The sequence below is a fragment of the Cherax quadricarinatus genome, unplaced genomic scaffold (assembly GCF_038502225.1).
Source record: "Cherax quadricarinatus isolate ZL_2023a unplaced genomic scaffold, ASM3850222v1 Contig1005, whole genome shotgun sequence".
Taxonomy (NCBI): Eukaryota; Metazoa; Arthropoda; class Malacostraca; order Decapoda; family Parastacidae; genus Cherax; species Cherax quadricarinatus.
This window is the reverse complement of record NW_027196031.1, coordinates 8,755-29,491: the sequence shown is the minus strand read 5'-3', so window position 1 is coordinate 29,491 and position 20,737 is coordinate 8,755. Positions and strand designations below refer to the sequence as shown.

The 20,737-nt window shown below is 44.7% G+C and overlaps 1 protein-coding gene across 1 annotated transcript in view; it reads left to right on the top strand.

The window, feature by feature from the left end:
- Positions 1-18,099, top strand: part of LOC128697927 (uncharacterized) — an 86,147-nt gene extending 68,048 nt beyond the window's left edge. The window contains exons 6-7 of the mRNA XM_070080803.1: positions 14,251-14,439; positions 17,769-18,099. Coding sequence (XP_069936904.1) covers positions 14,251-14,439; positions 17,769-17,969 — 390 coding nt within the window. The 3' untranslated portion in view covers positions 17,970-18,099. The remainder of the gene's footprint in view (positions 1-14,250; positions 14,440-17,768) is intronic.
- Positions 18,100-20,737: the final 2,638 nt, after the last annotated feature.

The window sequence follows — 20,737 nt, the reverse complement described above, 5'->3', positions numbered from 1 at the left end:
AATCATTTTTTTCTCCTCCTGTTTTATTTCTTCAAAGTTGGCCCCCTTGGCTTCTTGGAGCCCGTACACAAAAACTGACCTCGCCCTTTCCTCCTCCCACTGAGTCTCCATCTGCGTCCTCTGAGGCATTTTATTTCCTTCCATTGACATGTTCTTGCCTTCAGTCCCTGTCATATCTGAAACTTCTATTCTCAGTGGACTGTCTTTCCTGACCAGCTGTCCCTTGCTACTGCAGTTGGCTGTTAGAATCTCTGCATATAGCATACCTTCATTGTCTTCGGACCTGTCGTTTGATCTTAGTGTGCTCGTCGTCTTTTCCCTGGCCCCACGTGGGTCTGATAGGGCCTTCATGTTCGGCATGTCTCCGTTGTTGCTTACCATCCCCTTGTCTGCGCCTGACTTTGAATTTCCTGATGTCACACCTGAATTGTCATTTGTCTCTCTAATCTGTTTCAGGCTTTGCAGTTTCTCTTCTAAGCACTGTATCCTAGCTTCTGCTGCTAAGACCTGTACTTCCCACTTCCTGCACTCTTCAGCTATCCGCTCCTCCATTTTCTTACCAAGCTCTACTATCTTCCTTCCCCACTCTTCCTCCCTTTTTTGGAGCTCTAGCTCCCAGTCTTTCCTCCCTGGTTCGTCCACCAGATCTCTGGGTTTCCGTCCTCTAAGGCCACCCATTTTTTTTTTTTTTTTTTTTTTTTTTTTTTACTTTTTATTACCACAGACAGAAGGCTAGAGGAGGGAGAGGGTGTGGGGGAGAGAGAGAGAGGGTAGAAAGAGGGAGAGAGAGGAGAGAGAAAGGGTAGAAAGAGGGAGAGAGAGGAGAGAGTATGGGGGTGAGGGATAAGACCAAGGGGGAGGGAGAGAAATGTGAGGGGGGAGAGAAAGGGTAGAGAGAGGGAGAAAGAGAGGGAGAGGGAGAGGGAGAGAAAGAGAGAGAGAGGGAGAAAGGAGGGAAGAAGGCTATGAGAGAGAGAAACGCGAGGGAGGGAAAAGGTAAGAGGTCTGTGGGGGAGGCAGTCAAATTCCAAGGATCAGCTGTGTGTACTCACCTAGTTGTGGTTTCGGGGTCGAGACCCAGCTCCTGGCCCCGAGTGTGTATGTGTGTGCGTGCGTGTGTGTGTGTGTGAGCACGTCAGTTGTTTATATGTCCCAGAAATACAATTCACTTCTGTGTATCCGTAATACTAATGAGATACCACTAACACTGAGAGTAGTTCTAATTATAATACTAGCGTGTGTTAACAAGTCATTCTTTCACCCAGTTATGTACTACCTTTTACTACATGTGTAGAGGAGGGAGAGGGTGTGGGGGAGAGAGAGAAAGGGTAGAAAGAGGGAGAGAGAGGAGAGAGAAAGGGTAGAAAGAGGGAGAGAGAGGAGAGAGTATGGGGGTGAGGGATAAGACCAAGGGGGAGAGAGAGAAATGTGAGGGGGAGAGAAAGGGTAGAGAGAGGGAGAAAGAGAGGGAGAGGGAGAGAAAGAGAGAGGAGAGAAAGGAGGGAAAGAGGGTATTGAGAGGGAGAAACGCGAGGGAGGGGAAAGGTAAGAGGTCTGTGGGGGAGGCGGTCAAATTCCAAGGATCAGCTGTGTGTACTCACCTAGTTGTGGTTTCAGGGGTCGAGACCCATCTCCTGGCCCCGAGTGTGTATGTGTGTGCGCGCGTGTGTGTGTGTGTGAGCACGTCAGTTGTTTATATGTCCCAGAAATACAATTCACTTCTGTGTATCCGTAATACTAATGAGATACCATTAACACTGAAAGTAGTTCTAATAATTATAATACTAGCGTGTGTTAACAAGTCATTCTTTCACCTAGTTATGTACTACCTTTTACTACATGTGTACCCAGTACTTGCTTCTCAGATTGTACTGTCTTTGTGTCCTAGACCATTATCTCTCGAAACTGTTGTCAGGGCTGTAGTCCCATTAGCCACGACTTAATCCTCCTGCTTAATCCTTACTCCTACAAAGTTTATCTTCCTACTACTGCTAGGTGTTGTGTGTATGATAATCGCTCTGGAGCAGGGTTTAGATATCGAGTTACCAGTGACCGCTGGGCCGGCTCTATCACTCAGACTCCCCGCCAACCACAAAACAGGTGATTTGTACGTTACTGGTCAGAGGGGACGTCCATCCAGATGACTGTGTGTGTGTGTGTGTGTACTCACCTAATTGTACTCACCTAATTGTGGTTGCAGGGGTCGAGACTCAGCTCCTGGCCCCGCCTCTTCACTGATCGCTACTGGGTCCTCTCTCTCTCTGCTTCCTGAGCTTTGTCATACCTCTTCTTAAAACTATGTATGGTTCCTGCCTCCACTACTTCACTTGCTAGGCTATTCCACTTGCTGACAACTCTATGACTGAAGAAATACTTCCTAACGTCCCTGTGACTCGTCTGAGTCTTCAGCTTCCAGTTGTGACCCCTTGTCCCTGTGTCCCCTCTCTGGAACATCCTATCTCTGTCCACCTTGTCTATTCCCCGCAGTATCTTGTATGTCGTTATCATGTCTCCCCTGACCCTTCTGTCCTCCAGTGTCGTCAGTCCGATTTCCCTTAACCTTTCCTCGTACGACATTCCCTTGAGCTCTGGGACTAGCCTTGTTGCAAACCTTTGTACTTTCTCTAACTTCTTGACGTGCTTGACCAGGTGTGGGTTCCAGACTGGTGCTGCATACTCCAGTATGGGCCTAACATACACAGTGTACAGTGTCTTGAACGATTCCTTATTAAGGTATCGGAACGCTATTCTCAGGTTTGCCAGGCGCCCGTATGCTGCAGCAGTTATTTGGTTGATGTGTGCCTCCGGTGATGTGCTCGGTGTTATGGTCACCCCAAGGTCTTTCTCCCTGAGTGAGGTCTGTAGTCTTTGTCCACCTAGCCTATACTCTGTCTGCGGTCTTCTTTGCCCCTCCCCAATCTTCATGACTTTGCATTTGGCTGGATTGAATTCGAGAAGCCAGTTACTGGACCACATGTCCAGCCTGTCCAGGTCTCTTTGCAGTCCTGCCTCATCCTCGTCCGATTTAATTCTTCTCATCAACTTCACGTCATCTGCGAACAGGGACACTTCAGAGTCTATTCCTTCCATCATGTCGTTCACATATATCAAAAATAGCACTGGTCCTAGAACTGACCCCTGTGGGACCCCGCTCGTAACAGGCGCCCACTGTGATACCTCTTCACGTACCATGACTCGTTGCTGCCTCCCTGTCAGGTATTCCCTTATCCATTGCAGTGCCCTCCCTTTTACATGCGCCTGATCCTCCAGCTTCTGCACTAATCTCTTGTGGGGAACTGTGTCAAAGGCCTTCCTGCAGTCTAGGAAAACGCAATCTACCCACCCCTCTCTCTCGTGTCTTACTTCTGTTACCTTGTCATAAAACTCCAGGAGGTTTGTGATACAAGATTTGCCTTCCATGAACCCATGCTGGTTTTCATTTATAATCTTGTTCCTTTCCAGGTGTTCGACCACTCTCCTCCTGATAATCTTCTCCATGACTTTGCACACAATACATGTCAGAGACACAGGTCTGTAGTTTAGTGCCTCGTTTCTGTTTCCTTTCTTAAATATGGGGACTACATTAGCTGTCTTCCATTTCTCAGGTAGTTGCCCAGTTTCAAGGGATGTGTTGAAGATTGTGGTTAGAGGCACGCACAGCATCTCTGCTCCTTCTCTAAGGACCCATGGGGAGATGTTGTCCGGTCCCATCGCCTTTGAGGTGTCAAGGTCACTTAAGAGCTTCTTCACCTCCTCCTCAGTTGTTCGTATGTCATCCAACACTTGTTGGTATATTCCCTCTTGATGTTCCCTTCTGTGCTGTCTTCCCACAGCCCTTCCTGTCTCTACTGTAAAAACTTCCTTAAATCTCCTGTTCAGCTCCTCACATACCTCCTGATCATTTCTTGTGAGTTCTCCACCTTCTGTCCTTAATCTGATCACCTGGTCTTTGACTGTTGTCTTCCTCCTGATGTGGCTATACAACAGTTTCGGGTCAGTCTTGATTCTCGATGCTATGTCATTTTCATACTGTCGCTGGGCCTCCCTCCTTACCTGTGCGTACTCATTCCTGGCTCTGCGACTGATCTCCCTATTTTCGTGTGTTCTCTGCCTTCTGTACTTTTTCCATTCTCTATTGCACTTTGTTTTTGCCTCCTTACACCGTCGGGTAAACCAGGGGCTCGTTCTGGTCTTCCCGTTGTTACTGTTGCCCTTGGGAATAAACCTTTCCACTGCCTCCTTGCATTTTGTTGTTACATATTCCATCATTTCATTTACTGGCTTTCCTGCCAGTTCTCTGTCCCACTGGACCTCCCGCAGGAAGTTCTTCAACCCTATGTAGTCCCCTCTTTTATAGTCAGGCTTTTCCCATTCAACTCCTGTTATTCTCTCCACTTGCAGCTCTACTATGTATTCAAAGCACAGAACCACGTGGTCGCTAGCTCCTAGGGGACTCTCATACTTGATGTCCTCAATGTCTGAGCTGCCCAGGGTGAACACAAGGTCCAATCTTGCTGGTTCATCCTCCCCTCTCACTCTGGTAGTGTCCTTAACATGTTGGTGCATGAGGTTTTCCAGCACCACGTCCAACATCCTGGCTCTCCATGTTTCGGGACCCCCATGTGGCTCCAGGTTTTCCCAGTCAATCTCCCTGTGGTTGAAATCCCCCATAACCAGCAACTTTGCTCTGCTGGAGTGAGCTCTTCTTGCCACCTCAGCAAGTGTGTCCACCATTGCTCTGTTGCTCTCTTCATATTCCTCTCTTGGCCTCCTGCAGTTCTGTGGTGGATTATACATCACTGCAATGACCACTTTGTGTTCCCCAGACTGAAGTGTACCTGCTATGTAGTCTCTTTCTCCCGTCTCATCTATTCCTTCCATTTTCTCGAATTTCCATCTGTTTTTTACGAGCAGAGCAACCCCACCTCCCCCCCTGCCCCTTCTATCTTTCCTCATGATCTGGTATCCTGGTGGGAAGATTGCATCTGTTATTGTCTCCATGAGTTTTGTTTCTGTAACTGCTATGATGTCTGGGGACTTCTCATTGATTCTTTCTTGCCATTCCTCATGTTTATTCGTTAATCCATCTGCATTTGTGTACCAAACCTTCAACTTCTGTTCTAATACTGTAACTGTGGTGCGGGGGGTGGAAACAGAGGGATCGGTGTGTGATGGTTGGTTTGGATTGTTCAGTTGCCTTGGGGGTGTCGTGGCTGGAGTCCTTCTGCAGGTGTTTCTGGGGGGTGCGCTTGTCCTTCCATTTGATCCTGGGTTATTCTGCTCTCCTTTTTCATTTCCTCCCATTTCTCCTTTCGTTTTTGAACTCTCTCTTTCATTGTCTTCCTTTCGTCCTGTGTTCTGTCTCGATCGAGGTACACACTCCGGAACTCCTGCTTGCCTCTCAGCCGTGCTTTCTCCTGCAGGATCATGGTTCGGGTTGATTCTGCCTTGAAAATTACTTTGAGAGGCCGATTCCTTTTCTTTGTGAACCACCCAATTCTCCGAAAATTTGCCACCTGGGTCATGTCCCCCTCGCCTATCACCTTCATGATATCTTCAATCGCTTTTTTCTCCTCCTGCTTTCTTTCATCATAAGTTTCCCCTTTAGCTTCGTCTAGCCCATAGACAAACACGGATCTCTCCCTTTCCACCTCCCACTGTGACTCCCATTGCATCCTCTGATGTGTTTTAGTTCCTTCCCGTGGAGTGTTCCTTCCTTCAGTCCCTTCCCTAGTTATGGCCCCTATGCTTCTTGGTTTATCCTTCCTGCTCACCTGCTCCTGGCCCCCACAGGTATCTGGTAAGGTCCTTGCACATGTCCTAGTTCCTTCAATGTCTTCCAACCTCTCATTCTGTCCTAGTGTGCTCCCTGTCTTTGTTTTGGCCCCATGTGGGTTTGACAGGACCTCTGCATACAGTTTAGTTTCCATGCTTCCTTCAGACCTGTTGTCTGTGTTTGATGTAGCCATTGCCGATGCTACTTCTGTAATATCTTTGTCTCTGTGCTGTTTCAGATGTCTCAGCTCCTCTTCTAATCTCTCTATCTTGATTTCTGCTGCTGTGGCCTGTTGCTTCCACCTTCTGCATTCTGCTGCTAACCTCTCTTCCATCTTCCTTTCCAGCTCATCTAGTCTCCTTCCCCAGTCTTCCTCCCTTTTTTTGAGCTCTACCTCCCATTCCTCCCTCCCAGATTCGTCCTTGGAGCCCCTTGTCCTCATCCTGGTTAGGGGGAGGGGAATAGATGGTTAGGAGAGGGGATGGATGGTTGTGGGGGAGGGGGAGGATGGTTATTGGAGGGTAGAGATAGTTGGGGGAGGGGGTTAGATGGTTTGGGGGAGAGAGGGGATGGATGGTTATGGGGGAGGGGGAGGATGGTTATTGGAGGGAGGGAGGTAGTTGGGGGGGGAGGTTAGACGGTTTGGGGAGGGGTTAGGTGGTTTGGGGGAGGGGTAGGTGGCTAAGGTGAGGTGGTTAGGGAAGGGGGAGAGGTGGTTAGGGGAGGGGGGGTACGTGTTTGTGTCAAGTGTTTGTGTCAAGTGGTGGAGGGTGTGTGTGTGTGTGTGTGTGTGTGTGTGTGTGTGTGTGTGTGTGTGTGTGTGTGTGTGTGTGTGTGTGTGTGTGTGTGTGTGTGTGTGTGTGTGTGTGTGTGTGTGTGTGTGTGTGTGTGTGTGTGTGTGTGTGTGTGTGTGTGTGTGTGTGTGTGTGTGTGTGTGTGTGTGTGTGTGTGTGTGTGTGTGTGTGTGTGTGTGTGTGTATGTGTGTGTGTGTGTGTGTGTGTGTGTGTGTGTGTGTGTGTGTGTGTGTGTGTGTGTGTGTGTGTGTGTGTGTGTGTGTGTGTGTGTGTGTGTGTGTGTGTGTGTGTGTGTGTGTGTGTGTGTGTGTGTGTGTGTGTGTGTGTGTGTGTGTGTGTGTGTGTGTGTGTGTGTGTGTGTGTGTGTGTGTGTGTTTATGTGTATGTGTGTGTATGTGTGTGTGTGTGTGTATGTGTGTGTGTGTGTGTGTGTGTGTGTGTGTGTGTGTGTGTGTGTGTGTGTGTGTGTGTGTGTGTGTGTGTGTGTGTGTGTGTGTGTGTGTGTGTGAGTGTGTGTCTACCCTTGTGTGTGTGTGCTTGTGTGTGAGGGAGGGAGGGTTAGGGGGGGTAGGTGGTGTGGTTGAAAGATCCGTCGTGTAGGCACAAATTTAGTCTCATTTATCTTTCCCAATTATGCTACTCTCTCCACTTATTGCCCTTTCTGGATTTACGTATTAATTGTTGCTGGTTATTATCATTTTCCTTGTTCACATTGAGAGAGGACTTCCTAGCTTCCTAAGTATTCTTACTGCTAATAACTACCGGTAGTAACACTGCCTGTGTGCGTGTGTGCATGTGTGTGTGTGTGTGTGTGTGTGTGTGTGTGTGTGTGTGAGTGTGAGTGAGTGTCTTGTGCGGTGTAATGACTGCCCGCAACTTCTTGTGACCTGACACAACCCTCCTGGGACCTGACCCTAGCACCGTCTTACAATGTTGCCCTTAAAAGCTTGTCCCACCTACCTTCTCACACTCGTCAACACTATATTCTCTATGTCTATGCTATTTCTATTCTAATTCTGGTAATAGCTTGCAGGAGTGAGTGACCAGTATCAAACAGTATGCAAGGCCAGCCAGGGCCGTCAACATGCAAACCACAAATAGGCGAATAAACTTGCGGTGACAGTTGCCAGCTGCTGATGACGAAGTCGTCGTCGTAGGCCTTAAATCCCTATTTTGGAGATCCTTCACCCGTGATGATTATAACCATATATTCTCATACATCCCGCTTCCTCACGCGATTTCACTCTTCACTGATGATAGTATACACTTCACATTATATACACTTCACTTTATATGTATAATGGCACACAACTTGTCGTGACGTCACTTCTTCAGGCCTACCGCTACCAATGTGGCAACAGCGCCTAAGACCCCCAACGGTTTGCGCTTTGAAATATTATGATTTCAGCTTTCCTCTCACTTTCTTTAACTAATAACTTTAATTATCACTCGTAGTATTGTTCACTGACGTTCCACTACCACTGATTACTGCTAGCTGTTATTGCACGCCATACAACGCTAAGGATCTCGGAGCCTTGTTACCCACGTCTTCACCCCACGGACCCACGCTACTGTGTCTCACGTGATTGACCAGGAGTGGGTTCCTAACTGGTGCTGCATACTCCAATATGGTCTTGTCGTACACGATATACAGAGTCCTGAACGACTCCTTATTGAGATATTGGAATGCTATTCTTAGGTTGTATATGTCGTTATCATATGCCCTCCCCATCTCTCCTGGACCTACACTGGACCTCATATTCACTAATAATGATGATCTGATACGAAATATTACCAAATCAGAAACAATATACTCAGATCACAACATAATAGAGGTTCAAACATTTATACACGGGGCCCCAGACAAACAAAATGTGATCAGTCACGAGGGAGCCTTCACCAAATTCAACTTCAATAACAAAATCAAAAGGTGGAACCAGTTCATCCAAGTTCTAAATTATATGAACTGGGAAGATATCCTAAGCAACACGGATCCAAATCTATGTCTAAAAAAAATTGACTCTGTTTCACTTGAGGTTTGCTCAAGGCATATTCCGTTAAGGAAATGGAAGAGAAAATGTAAACTAGAAAGAGAGAATCACAGATCACAGATCAGCTAAAAGAATCACAGATCAGCTAAAAGATGCCGATAGCGTCAACATCCCAATTCATAAAAATCTTTGAAAGGGTTCTAAGAAGCACGATCGCCACTCATCTAGATAGAGTAAAGTCTAAGGTGGCTACTTTGAAAAGCTCTGTTCCACAAGGCACAGTACTCGCTCACATCCTGTTCTGCATCCTCACATCTGACATAGACAGGGATGTAAGCCACAGCATCGTGTCTTCCTTTGCAGATGACACCCGAATTTTCATGACAGTGTTCTCCATTGAAGACACTGCAAGACTCCAGGTGGATATCAACCAGATCTTTAAATGGGCTGCAGAAAATAATATTGGAGTTTAAAACAAATTCCAACTAAACAATGGAGCGAGAAATTAATGTAAAAGATCTGGGAGTGATAATGTCATTGGATCTCACTTTCAAAGATCTCAACATTGTATCAATCGCATCTGCTAGAAAAATGACAGGAAGGATAATGAGATCCTTCAAAACTATGGATGCCAAGCCCATGATGACACTCTTTAGGTCACTTGTTCTATCTAGGCTGGAATATTGCTGCACACTAACAGCACCTTTCAAGGCAGGTGAAACTGCTGACCTAGAAAATGTACAGAGAACATTCACGGCACCTACAAGTGCGATAAAACAGCTAAATTGCTGGGAACGGTTGAAGTTCCTAAACCTGTACTCCCTGGAACGTAGGCGGGAAAGATACATGATTATATACACTTTGAAAATCCTAGAGGGATTAGTACCAAATTTGGACAAGAAAATTACTCCATATGATAGGAAAAGACTCGGCAGACAATGCAACATCCCTTCAATGAAAAGCAGGGGAGCCACTAGCACGATAAGTGAAAACACAATAATGTCAGGGGCCCAAGACTGTTCATCTGCCTCCAAGCATACATAAGGGGAATTACCAATAGACCACTGAATGTCGTCAAGATGGCACTGGACAGGCATCTAAAGTCAGTACCTGACCAGTAGGGCTGTGGGTCTTACGTCGACTTTTGTGCAGCCAACAGTAACAGCTTTGTTGATCAGACCCTGATCCACCATGAGGCCTGGTCACAAACCCGGCCACAAGAGCGTGGACCCCCGAAACTCTCTTCAGGTATACTCCAAGTATACATCAGGTTCCTCCCTCACAACACATCATATTCCTCCCTCACCACACATCATGTTCCTCACCACACATCATATTCCCTCCCTCACCACACATCATGTTCCCTCCCTCACCACACATCATGTTCCCTCTCTCACCACATATCATGTTCCCTCCCTCACCACACATCATATTCCCTCCCTCACCACACATCATGTTCCCTCCCTGACCACACATCATGTTCCCTCCCTCACCACATGTCAGTATAGTTGCTGAATCCCCTTATATGTGTTGTATAGCATATCATAGTACCATCCATGTGTTTATATAGAAGACCCCTTAGGCCGAGTGACTGTTTGTGTGACGTCACGGGATGCGCATGTGTACGTTCGTACCTCTGCCTCCCTCTCAGTCGGCAGATAGACATCCAGGCAGTGACACGGCAGGCTGGGCTCCATCTCCCATCATAGACAATATATATCGTTACCATCCAACTAGTGTGTCTACCTTCAACCCTCAAATCTCCTTTTAAGAACCCCTACGACACACACATCATATTCCCTCCCTCACCACACATCATGTTCCCTCCCTCACCACACATCATATTCCCTCCCTCACCACACATCATATTTCCTCCCTCACCACACATCATGTTCCCTCCCTCACCTCACATCATGTTCCCTCCCTCACCTCACATCATGTTCCCTCCCTCACCACACATCATGTTTCCTCCTTCACCACACATCATATTCCCTCCCTCACCACACATCATATTTCCTCCCTCACCACACATCATGTTCCCTCCCTCACCTCACATCATGTTCCCTCCCTCACCACACATAATATTCCCTCCCTCACCACACATCATATTTCCTCCCTCACCACACATCATGTTCCCTCCCTCACCACACATCATATTTCCTCCCTCACCACACATCATGTTCCTCCCTCACCACACACCATGTTTCCCCCCTCACCACACATCATGTTCCCTCCCTCACCACACATCATGTTTCCTCCCTCACCACACATCATGTTTCCTCCCTCACCACACATCATATTCCCTCCCTCACCACACATCATGTTTCGTCCCTCACCACACATCATGTTCCCTCCCTCACCACACATCATGTTTCCTCCCTCACCACACATCATGTTCCCTCCCTCACCACACATCATGTTCCCTCCCTCACCACACATCATGTTCCCTCCCTCACCACACATCATATTCCCTCCCTCACCACACATCATGTTCCCTCCCTCACCACACATCATGTTCCCTCCCTCACAATACATCATGTTCCCTCCCTCACCACACATCATGTTCCCTCCCTCACCACACATCATATTCCCTCCCTCACCACACATCATGTTCCCTCCCTCACCACACATCATGTTCCCTCCCTCACCACACATCATATTCCCTCCCTCACCACACATCATGTTCCCTCCCTCACCACACATCATGTTTCCTCCCTTACCACACATCATGTTCCTCCCTCACCACACATCATGTTCCCTCCCTCACAACACATCATGTTTCCTCCCTCACCACACATCATGTTTCCCCCCTCACCACACATCATGTTCCCTCCCTCACCACACATCATGTTCCCTCCCTCACCACACATCATGTTCCCTCCCTCACCACACATCATGTTCCCTCCCTCACCACACATCATGTTTCCTCCCTCACCACACATCATGTTTCCCTCCCTCACCACACATCATGTTCCCTCCCTCACCACACATCATGTTCCCTCCCTCACCACACATCATGTTCCCTCCCTCACCACACATCATGTTCCCTCCCTCACCACACATCATGTTCCCTCCCTCACCACACATCATGTTCCCTCCCTCACCACACATCATGTTCCCTCCCTCACCACACATCATGTTTCCCCCCTCACCACACATCATGTTTCCTCCCTCACCACACATCATGTTTCCCCCCTCACCACACATCATGTTCCCTCCCTCACCACACATCATGTTTCCTCCCTCACCACACATCATGTTTCCCCCCTCACCACACATCATGTTTCCCCCCTCACCACACATCATGTTCCCTCCCTCACCACACATCATGTTCCCTCCCTCACCACACATCATGTTCCCTCCCTCACCACACATCATGTTCCCTCCCTCACCACACATCATGTTCCTCCCTCACCACACATCATATTCCCTCCCTCACCACACATCATATTTCCTCCCTCACCACACATCATGTTCCCTCCCTCACCACACATCATGTTTCCTCCCTCACCACACATCATGTTTCCCCCCTCACCACACATCATGTTCCCTCCCTCACCACACATCATGTTCCCTCCCTCACCTCTGGAAATATAAACACTAAAGCAGCATAATGTTACCCTTTATTGACAATGTTTAGCCCAAGCAGTGGGCTTTATCAAGTCACAAACAAATCTACCTGGGTGAAAGATACGTGAGTATTTATAGGATGGCGTTAGGTGGAGAATGCTGGGTCAGGTGGAGAATGCTGCACGTGAGTCTTCCGAGAAGGGTGATAGCGTCTAGAACCTTGGGTAGCTTTAAAAAGAGATTGGATAAGTATATAAGGAGACTTTCTGCAGTGTTCCTCCATTCTCATGTTCTTATGTGGGATAGAGATGAAGAAGTTTCTTGGCAAGGGGTTCAGCTATGTTATAGAAGCCGTTGTTCTGGTTGAAGTTGTTGGATATACAGATAAGTGATGATTCCAGGATTCTTCGGTATTGAGTGTTGTCTTCTCTGGCGATAAGTCTTGCGTTTCTGTAGTTGATTAAATGGTTGTGTGAATTTCGGTGTTGAACACAGGCATTCCTTGGATCGTCAGATCTGCCTGCGTACTGGTGTTCTGAAATACGTGTTTGGAGGTCTCTGGATGTTTCGCCCACGTATAATTTGCTGCAGTAATTGCAAGGTATTATTGTGTATACCCCTGCAGAGGACTGAAGCTTGTCCTGTCTATTACTGGTAATGTCCTTGATGGTGGTGGATGTGGAGGTAGATACTTGGAATGAGGTATTGGAAAAGATGTTGGAAACGTGTTTGGCAATGGAGTTGGTGGGGAGGACTATGTATCTCTTCTCGGCAGTGTCTTCTCTGGGTGTGTTAGAGATGTTTTATGCCCGTCGTCTGCAGTCTATGATGAAATGACGAGGATAGTGGAGTTTAGAAAATACTTGTTCAGTCAGAGCGCATTCTTCATGGAACTCATTGTTGCGGATTCTGAGTGCGCGCAGGAAAAAGCTTATAATTACACCACGTTTAGTTTTGGTGTCGTGGTGAGAGTAGAAGTGGAGAAGATCGTGCTGGATGGTAGGTTTTCGATAGACTTTAAAACGAAGTTCATGGTCAGCTTTGCAGAGAAGAACATCAAGGAAAGGAAAAGTGTTGTTGACTTCTTCTTCTAGTGTGAATTGGACTGAGGGCTCGACCTGGTTGAGCTTGTGTTGGAGAGCTTGAACATTGAGGTGTCTTGGAGTTATGATGAGAATGTTTGAGATGGCTGCTGAGATGATGCCTTGAAGATAACCTTTTTGGAAGTCGGCGTCATTGTGTCTGTAGTTTTTGGCGATGAAATTGAGGTCTTGTTTTGGTTTCGTAATTCCTGTTGTGAATTTGAGGCCTAAGCTGAGGGCTTCAGTTTCTGTGGTTGACAGTGGACGAGATGAAAGATTTTGAATAATGTCAGGTCTTCCTCAAGTTTTCCAATGACTATTATCGCAGAGAGTTTGTAGTTTTCTAGTAACTCTAATCTGTTGAACATTCGCTGCGGTAACTCTACTGTGAATGATTTCGGCGGTTCATGTTGCCCCGGAGTGTTGTGCCTAGTGTTCGGGCTTGTAGAAAAGCTTCCTTTGTAGCATTGTTTAAGTCATCTGCACACTCTTCAAGGTAGGTCCGAGCTGTAGCGAAGAAAGGAGGTTTGATGTTGGCAATTTGAGGAGGAGTAGATCTTGGTAAGACCATTTCTTGGATACAGTCACGAAGAAAATTGTGTCTGTTGCGGAGTGAGTAAGCTTTTAGAAGGAGGTCCAGGTATTCTCTGTTTGAAGGATTTATTTCTACTGCAGTGTTTGACACGATGGAAATAAATGGTATAAAATACCGACATAATGGAAATATAAACACATGAAGTATAATGTGATCCTTTGCTGACAACGTTTCGCCCACACAGTGGGCTTTTTCAAGTCACAAACAGATCTACATGGGGTGGAAGTTACGCGAGTATTTATAGTCAGGAACAACAAACTTTCCAGTCTTGACATAACTTCCCTATTCACCAAAGCACCTACTACAAAAGCCATCGATCTCTTGCGCAGGAAAATTGACGATTCACTTGATCTTCCTATTCCAGCCAGCGATTTCATCGACCTTGTTGAGCTATGTGTTGGCTTTACGCGTTTCTCTTTCGAAATTCACCTCTTTCTGCAGATTTTTGGACTACCCATGGGTTCGTCAATCAGTGCGGTCCTGGCGAACCTATACATGGAATATCTAGAAGCCGAACGTTTCTCCACCATTATTCCTTCGTCCGTCACCTGGCACCGTTATGTTAACGACATTCTCCTCATAACTCCTAGACGCTTCAACGTTCAAGCTCTCCAAGACAAGCTCAACCAGGTCGAGCCCTTAATCCAGTTCACACTTGAAGAAGAAGTCGACAACACTCTTCCTTTCCTTGATGTTCTCTGCAAAGCTGACCAAGAACGTCGTTTTAAAGTCTATCGAAAACCAACAAACCAAAACGATGCTCTCCACTTATACTCTCACCACGACACCAAAACTAAACGTGGTGTAATTATAGGCTTCTTCCTGCGTGCACTCAGAATCTGCAGCAATGAGTTCCTTGAGGAAGAATGTACTATAATTGAACAAGTATTTTCTAAACTCCACTATCCTCGTCACTTCATCAGAGACTGCAGACGACGGGCATTAAACATCTTCAACACACCCAGAGAAGACACTGCCGAGAAGAGATATATAGTCCTCCCCACCAACTCCATTGCAAAACACGTTTCCAACATCTTTTCCAATACATCATTCCAAGTATCTACCTCTACAACCACGACCATCAACGACATTACCAGTAATAGGCAGGACAAGCTTCCATCCTCTGCAGGGATATACATAATCCCTTGTAATGACTGTAGCAAATTATACGTGGGCGAAACATCAAGGAACCTCCAAACACGTATTTCAGAACACCAATACGCAAGCAGGTGTGACGATACAAGGAATGCCTGTGTACAACACCGTAATTCACACAACCATTTAATAAACTACAGAAACTCAAGACTTATCGACACAGAAGACAACACTCAATACCGAAGAATCCTGGAATCATCGCTTATCTCTATATCCGACAACTTCAACCAGAATAATGGCTTCTATAACGTAGCTGAACCACTTGCCAAGAAACTTCTTCATCGCTATCCCACATAACAGCAAAGGAATGGAAGAACACTGCAGAGGGTCTGCTCACAAACTTATCCAATCTTCCTTCCAAACTACCCAAGATTTTAGACTTTATAACCCCACTCAGTACATCATCAGATACAGTATTCTCCACCTGACCTCAACATTCTGAACCTGACTATAAATACTCGCATACCTTCCAGCCCAGGTAGATATGTTTGTGACTTGAAAAAGCTCACTGTGTTGGCGAGACGTTGTCAATACAGGATCAAACCATACCCCCGGCCGGGATTGAACCCGCGGTTATAGAGTCTCAAAACTCCAGCCCGTCGCGCTTATATTTCCATTGTGTCAGTATTTTATACCATTTATTTCCAGTACTTAGGAGTCATGATCTAAGGAGTAAGAAGGAGTAATGCCTCATGGCTTATTAACTCTTCATAATGTGCAATTATAGACTTTTTATTATTATTCTTGAGACAAAGTGTGAGATTTAACACAGTAGAGAGAGACAGAGAGAGAGTCTTTATACGTGAGTGTAATGTATATGCTCATCGAAGGGATTTAATATGCATAAGAGAAAATAAGTTTTAATACACGTGGAGTGTACATGATGGATTGTGAGGTGTAGAATACCAATGGACTTGAGTATACACGTGAGTGTGGAATTAGTCACACAAACCGCTTATTTCTGCTGGGATTTTTATTCTTTTTGCTAAAGCAGTAAGCCTATTCTGGTCTTCCAAAATTAAAACTATTGATTCAAGATAATATATTCTCGTTATATCAGACCCTAAAATCATATTTTGGGGTCATATTATCATGTTAATAGTTCCCAGTGTGCACTTGATAAACATATTGAATATTTTCATAAGCACAGTTATCTACTACCTAAATGACTCACGAAACTGTAATGACACGATTGCAAACAAACCATACCACGGGTGGGGTTAGAACCCGCGATCAGAGTCATAAATCTCCAGACCGACGCGTTAGCCACTGGGCCAGCTGGCTACAATAAGATTCATCCAATTAGGTATATTTATAACGCGTCGGTCTGGAGTTTAATGACTCTCTGATCGCGGGTTCTAACCCCTCCCGTGGTATGGTTTATCTACTACCTACATCGAATTTGTCTCTTCCTGCTTAAACTGGAGAGAAAATAACCTATTCTTAACTGATTTTCTCACATCGTACCATTTCAAAATACAGGAACAAAATAAAGGAATCAGAATAGTTGAGGAAAAGATAAATCATGAGTGGAATAACATAAATGTGGGAGATGCTGTATTTTTTCCGGTTAGATTTAATCATAGGTATAATTTTTTAACATACTGAGAAGTTGGTTTAGAAAGACACGTAAGCAAACACTATAATATATTTATTAGAAAACGTTTCGGTCCTGGGACCTTGATCACTTAGAAGTGATCAAGGTCCCAGGACCGAAACGTTTTCTAATAAATATGCTATAGTGTTTGCTTACGTGTCTTTCTAAACCAACTTGTCGGTGTGTGTAAGAAAGGTATAAAATACCGACAATATTCTCCTCCACCACGATGCTGTGAACACTAACTCCAAGGCCGAGGGACTGATTACCTCATCTTTTGTATATAGTTCTACTGTCTTCCTATAATGTCCTAGAATCTGTATTGATAAAGCCACTGGATGGCGAAACGTCTACAATAAAGATATCCAGATGTTGCACATGTGTCTTAACTTTCAACTTGTCGGTATTTATTACCAAGGTTTATACCATACTGAGAAGTGTAGCCTGGACAGTTTTGACAACTTTGATTCTCTGTTAACATTGGTGATTCATGTACAATTCATATACAGAACAAATTACATAAGAATTAGTAGTGGTACAGAGAATTCGTCTATGTACTATATTATATTTTCATTATAATAACATTATAATCTCAATATTATACAAATTATACAACCTTCAGTACATGAAAAGTAGTGACACGAAAATTTACTAAAGGACCACAGGATTCGCCTTGTATTTTATCAGTTTTTATCAGCTTGTAATAAAGTTGGTAGAATTACCGACAATATGTAAAGTAAAAGGACACAAGTGCAACTAATGTGACATTTATTGTGGCAACGTTTCGCTCTCCAGGAGCTTTATCAAGCCATTACAAACAATACATGGACACAGAGGGTATATAAAGGCTCAGTGTGAGGTGAATACTAGTGAGGTAACATTTCGGTGTTTACTAGTGGTAGTAGTAGTGGTAGTAGTGGTAGTGACAAAAGTAATACCACTACTACTACTACTACTACTACTACCACTAGTAAACACCGAAATGGTACCTCACTAGTATTCACCTCACTCTGAGCCTTTATATACTCTCTGTGTCCATGTATTGTTTGTAATGGCTTGATAAAGCTCCTGGAGAGCGAAACGTTGCCACAATAAATGTCACATTAGTTGCACTTGTGTCCTTTTACTTTACATTTTATCAGCTTATTACAATCTCAACGGGATACTATTAAACACGTTGTAATGGATGGATTTTTTTTTTATTCAGGTACAGTTTGAGCATCTGATGAACGGCGGCATTGTTGGTGGACTGATCAACGAGGCTCTGAGTGTAGAGCTGCCCAGAGTTCTGGGTGTAGTGGAGAGCTATGTGCTGCCACCGCTTATTGACCTCCTGGTGAACCGCACCAATGACTACCTTCACCAGTTTCCCATCATCCCAGACTTCAACATAACATTATGGTCTTAGTTTATAAACAGTCTGTATGATTTACTGTGGGGAAAAAATATGTACCCATAAAATGAATGATATATTTTGGAGGTCAAAATTCATCTTCTTGCTGACGTCCTTATTATATATTACTAAATCTTCATAATAACCAATACTCATTTATTGCTCAATATGTTCTACTTACTCTCATTGTTATAATTATTAGTAATACTTGACGCAATGCGTCATTTTACTCGGAATTACCAACTTGCTGTGTATCAGCTATTATACATATATACTAGTATACATACATATATACATATATACTAGTATACATATATACTATTATTGCGCAAAATGATTCATATAAAGAATAAAGAAAAGACACAGTGGATAAGCAAGCTTTTATTGTTGTTCACAATTTACGTAAACGACATAGATGAGGGAATAAATAGCGACATAAGCAAATTTGCTGATGACACCAAAATAGGCCGTCCAATTCATTCTAATGAGGACACTAGAGCAATCCAGGATGATTTGAATAGACTGATGCAATGGTCGGAGAAGTGGCAGATGTAGTTTAATATTGACAAATGCAAAGTTCTAAATGCTGGACAGGTAAATAACCATGCCACATATAAACTAAATAATGTAGATCTTAATACTACTGATTGCGAAAAGGATTTAGGAGTTCTGGTTAGCAGTAATCTAAAACCAAGACAACAGTGCATTAGTGTTCGCAATAAAGCTAACAGAATTCTTGGCTTCATATCTAGTAGTATAAATAATAGAAGTCCTTAGGTTGTTCTTCAACTCTATATATCCTTGGTTAGGCCTCATTTAGACTATGCTGCTCAGTTCTGGTCACCGTATTACAGAATGAACATAAATGCTCTGGAAAACGTACAGAGGAGGATGACAAAGATGATCCCATATATCAGAAATCTTCCCCATGAGGATACACCGAGGACCCTGAATCTGCACTCTCTAGAAAGGCGTAGAATTAGGGGGGATGTGATCGAGGCGTATAAATGGAAAACAGGAATAAATAAAGGGAATGTAAATAGCGTGCTGAAAATATCCAGCCAAGACAGGACTCGCAGCAATGGTTTCAAGTTGGAAAAATTTAGATTCAGGAAGGATGTAGGAAAGCACTGGTTTGGTAATAGAGTTGTGTAGTTTTAAAAATAGATTAGGTAAATACATGAGTGGGTATGAGTTGGACCTGACTAGCTTGTGCTGCTGGGCCAGGTGACGTGCTCCTTTCTTGAGTGGAGGTGACCAGACTGGGTGGGTCGTTTGGCTAATCCGGGGGAGGAATGGACCTGCTCCGCATGGGTCAGCAGGCCTGTTGCAGTGTTCCTTCCTTCTTTCTTATAAAAACATTAAAAAGCAGGAATACTGCAGCAGGCCTCTTGGCCCATACTAGGCAGGTCCTTTACAATTCATCCCACTAACAAAACATTTGCCCAACCTAAATTTCAATGCTACCCAAGAAATAAGCTCTGATAACTCTATCCACTCATTTGAAAGTCCCACTCAAATCCAACCCTTCCCACTCGTAAATTTATCCAACCTAAATTTGAAGCTACCTAAAGTCCTAGCCTCAATAACCCAACTAGGTAGACAGTTCCACTCATCAACTACCCTATTTCCAAACCAATACTTTCCTATGTCCTTTCTAAATTTAAACTTGTCTAATTTAAATCCATTACTGCAAGTTCTCTCTTGGAGAGATATCCTTAAGACGAAGAATTGAGACACTTATGCAACACATGGGAATCTTTATTGAAGAAACGTTTCGCCACACAGTGGCTTCATCAGTCCAATACAAAGTAGAAATGGGTAAGGAGAGTAGAAGTGTGATGAATGGTTTTGAAAACCGACAAGTTGAAGAATTGAGACACTTATGCAACACATGGGAATCTTTATTGAAGAAACGTTTCGCCACACAGTGGCTTCATCAGTCCAATACAAAGTAGAAATGGGTAAGGAGAGTAGAGTACAAAGACTTCAACGCTTGTGATGAATGGTTTGAAAAACCGACAAGTTGAAGATTGAGACACTTATGCAGCATATGGGAATCATTATTCAGGAAGGCGTAAGGAGAGGAGGAGAATGAGGTAATCAGTCCCTCAACCTGATGGACTGAACACATCGACTCCAGGTTGAGGGACTGATTACCTCATTCTCCTCCTCTCCTTACGCCTTCCTCTTTGTATTGGACTGATGAAGCCACTGTGTGGCGAAACGTTTCCTGAATAAAGATTCCCATATGCTGCATAAGTGTCTCAATCTTCAACTTCAACGCTTGCCCAAACCTTTGGACGATGACCTACTTACATTAGTGGCAGGTCCCACTAAGATCCCGCCTCCTCCTGCTTCAACTCATCTCACCGCAGTATATAAGCCACCTCTCTGGCCCTATGCTGCACTTACTACAAGAGTGATGGACTGAACACATCGAATCCAGGTTGAGGGACTGATTACCTCATACTTCTACTCTCCTTACCCATTTCTACTTTGTATTGGACTGATGAAGCCACTGTGTGGCGAAACGTTTCTTCAATAAAGATTCCCATGTGTTGCATAAGTGTCTCAATTCTTCAAATTATTTAACTTATAAGTGCTAGGGTTATGGACACTCCCGAGTTTCAGAACCTTGCATTTATCTACATTGAACTGCATCTGCCACTTTGCTGACCAGGTATTGAGTTTGTCTAAATCCCCTTGAAATTCCCTGATATCTACGTTTGAATCAATTATCCTACCTATCTTTGTGTCATCGGCGAATTTGCTCATTTCAC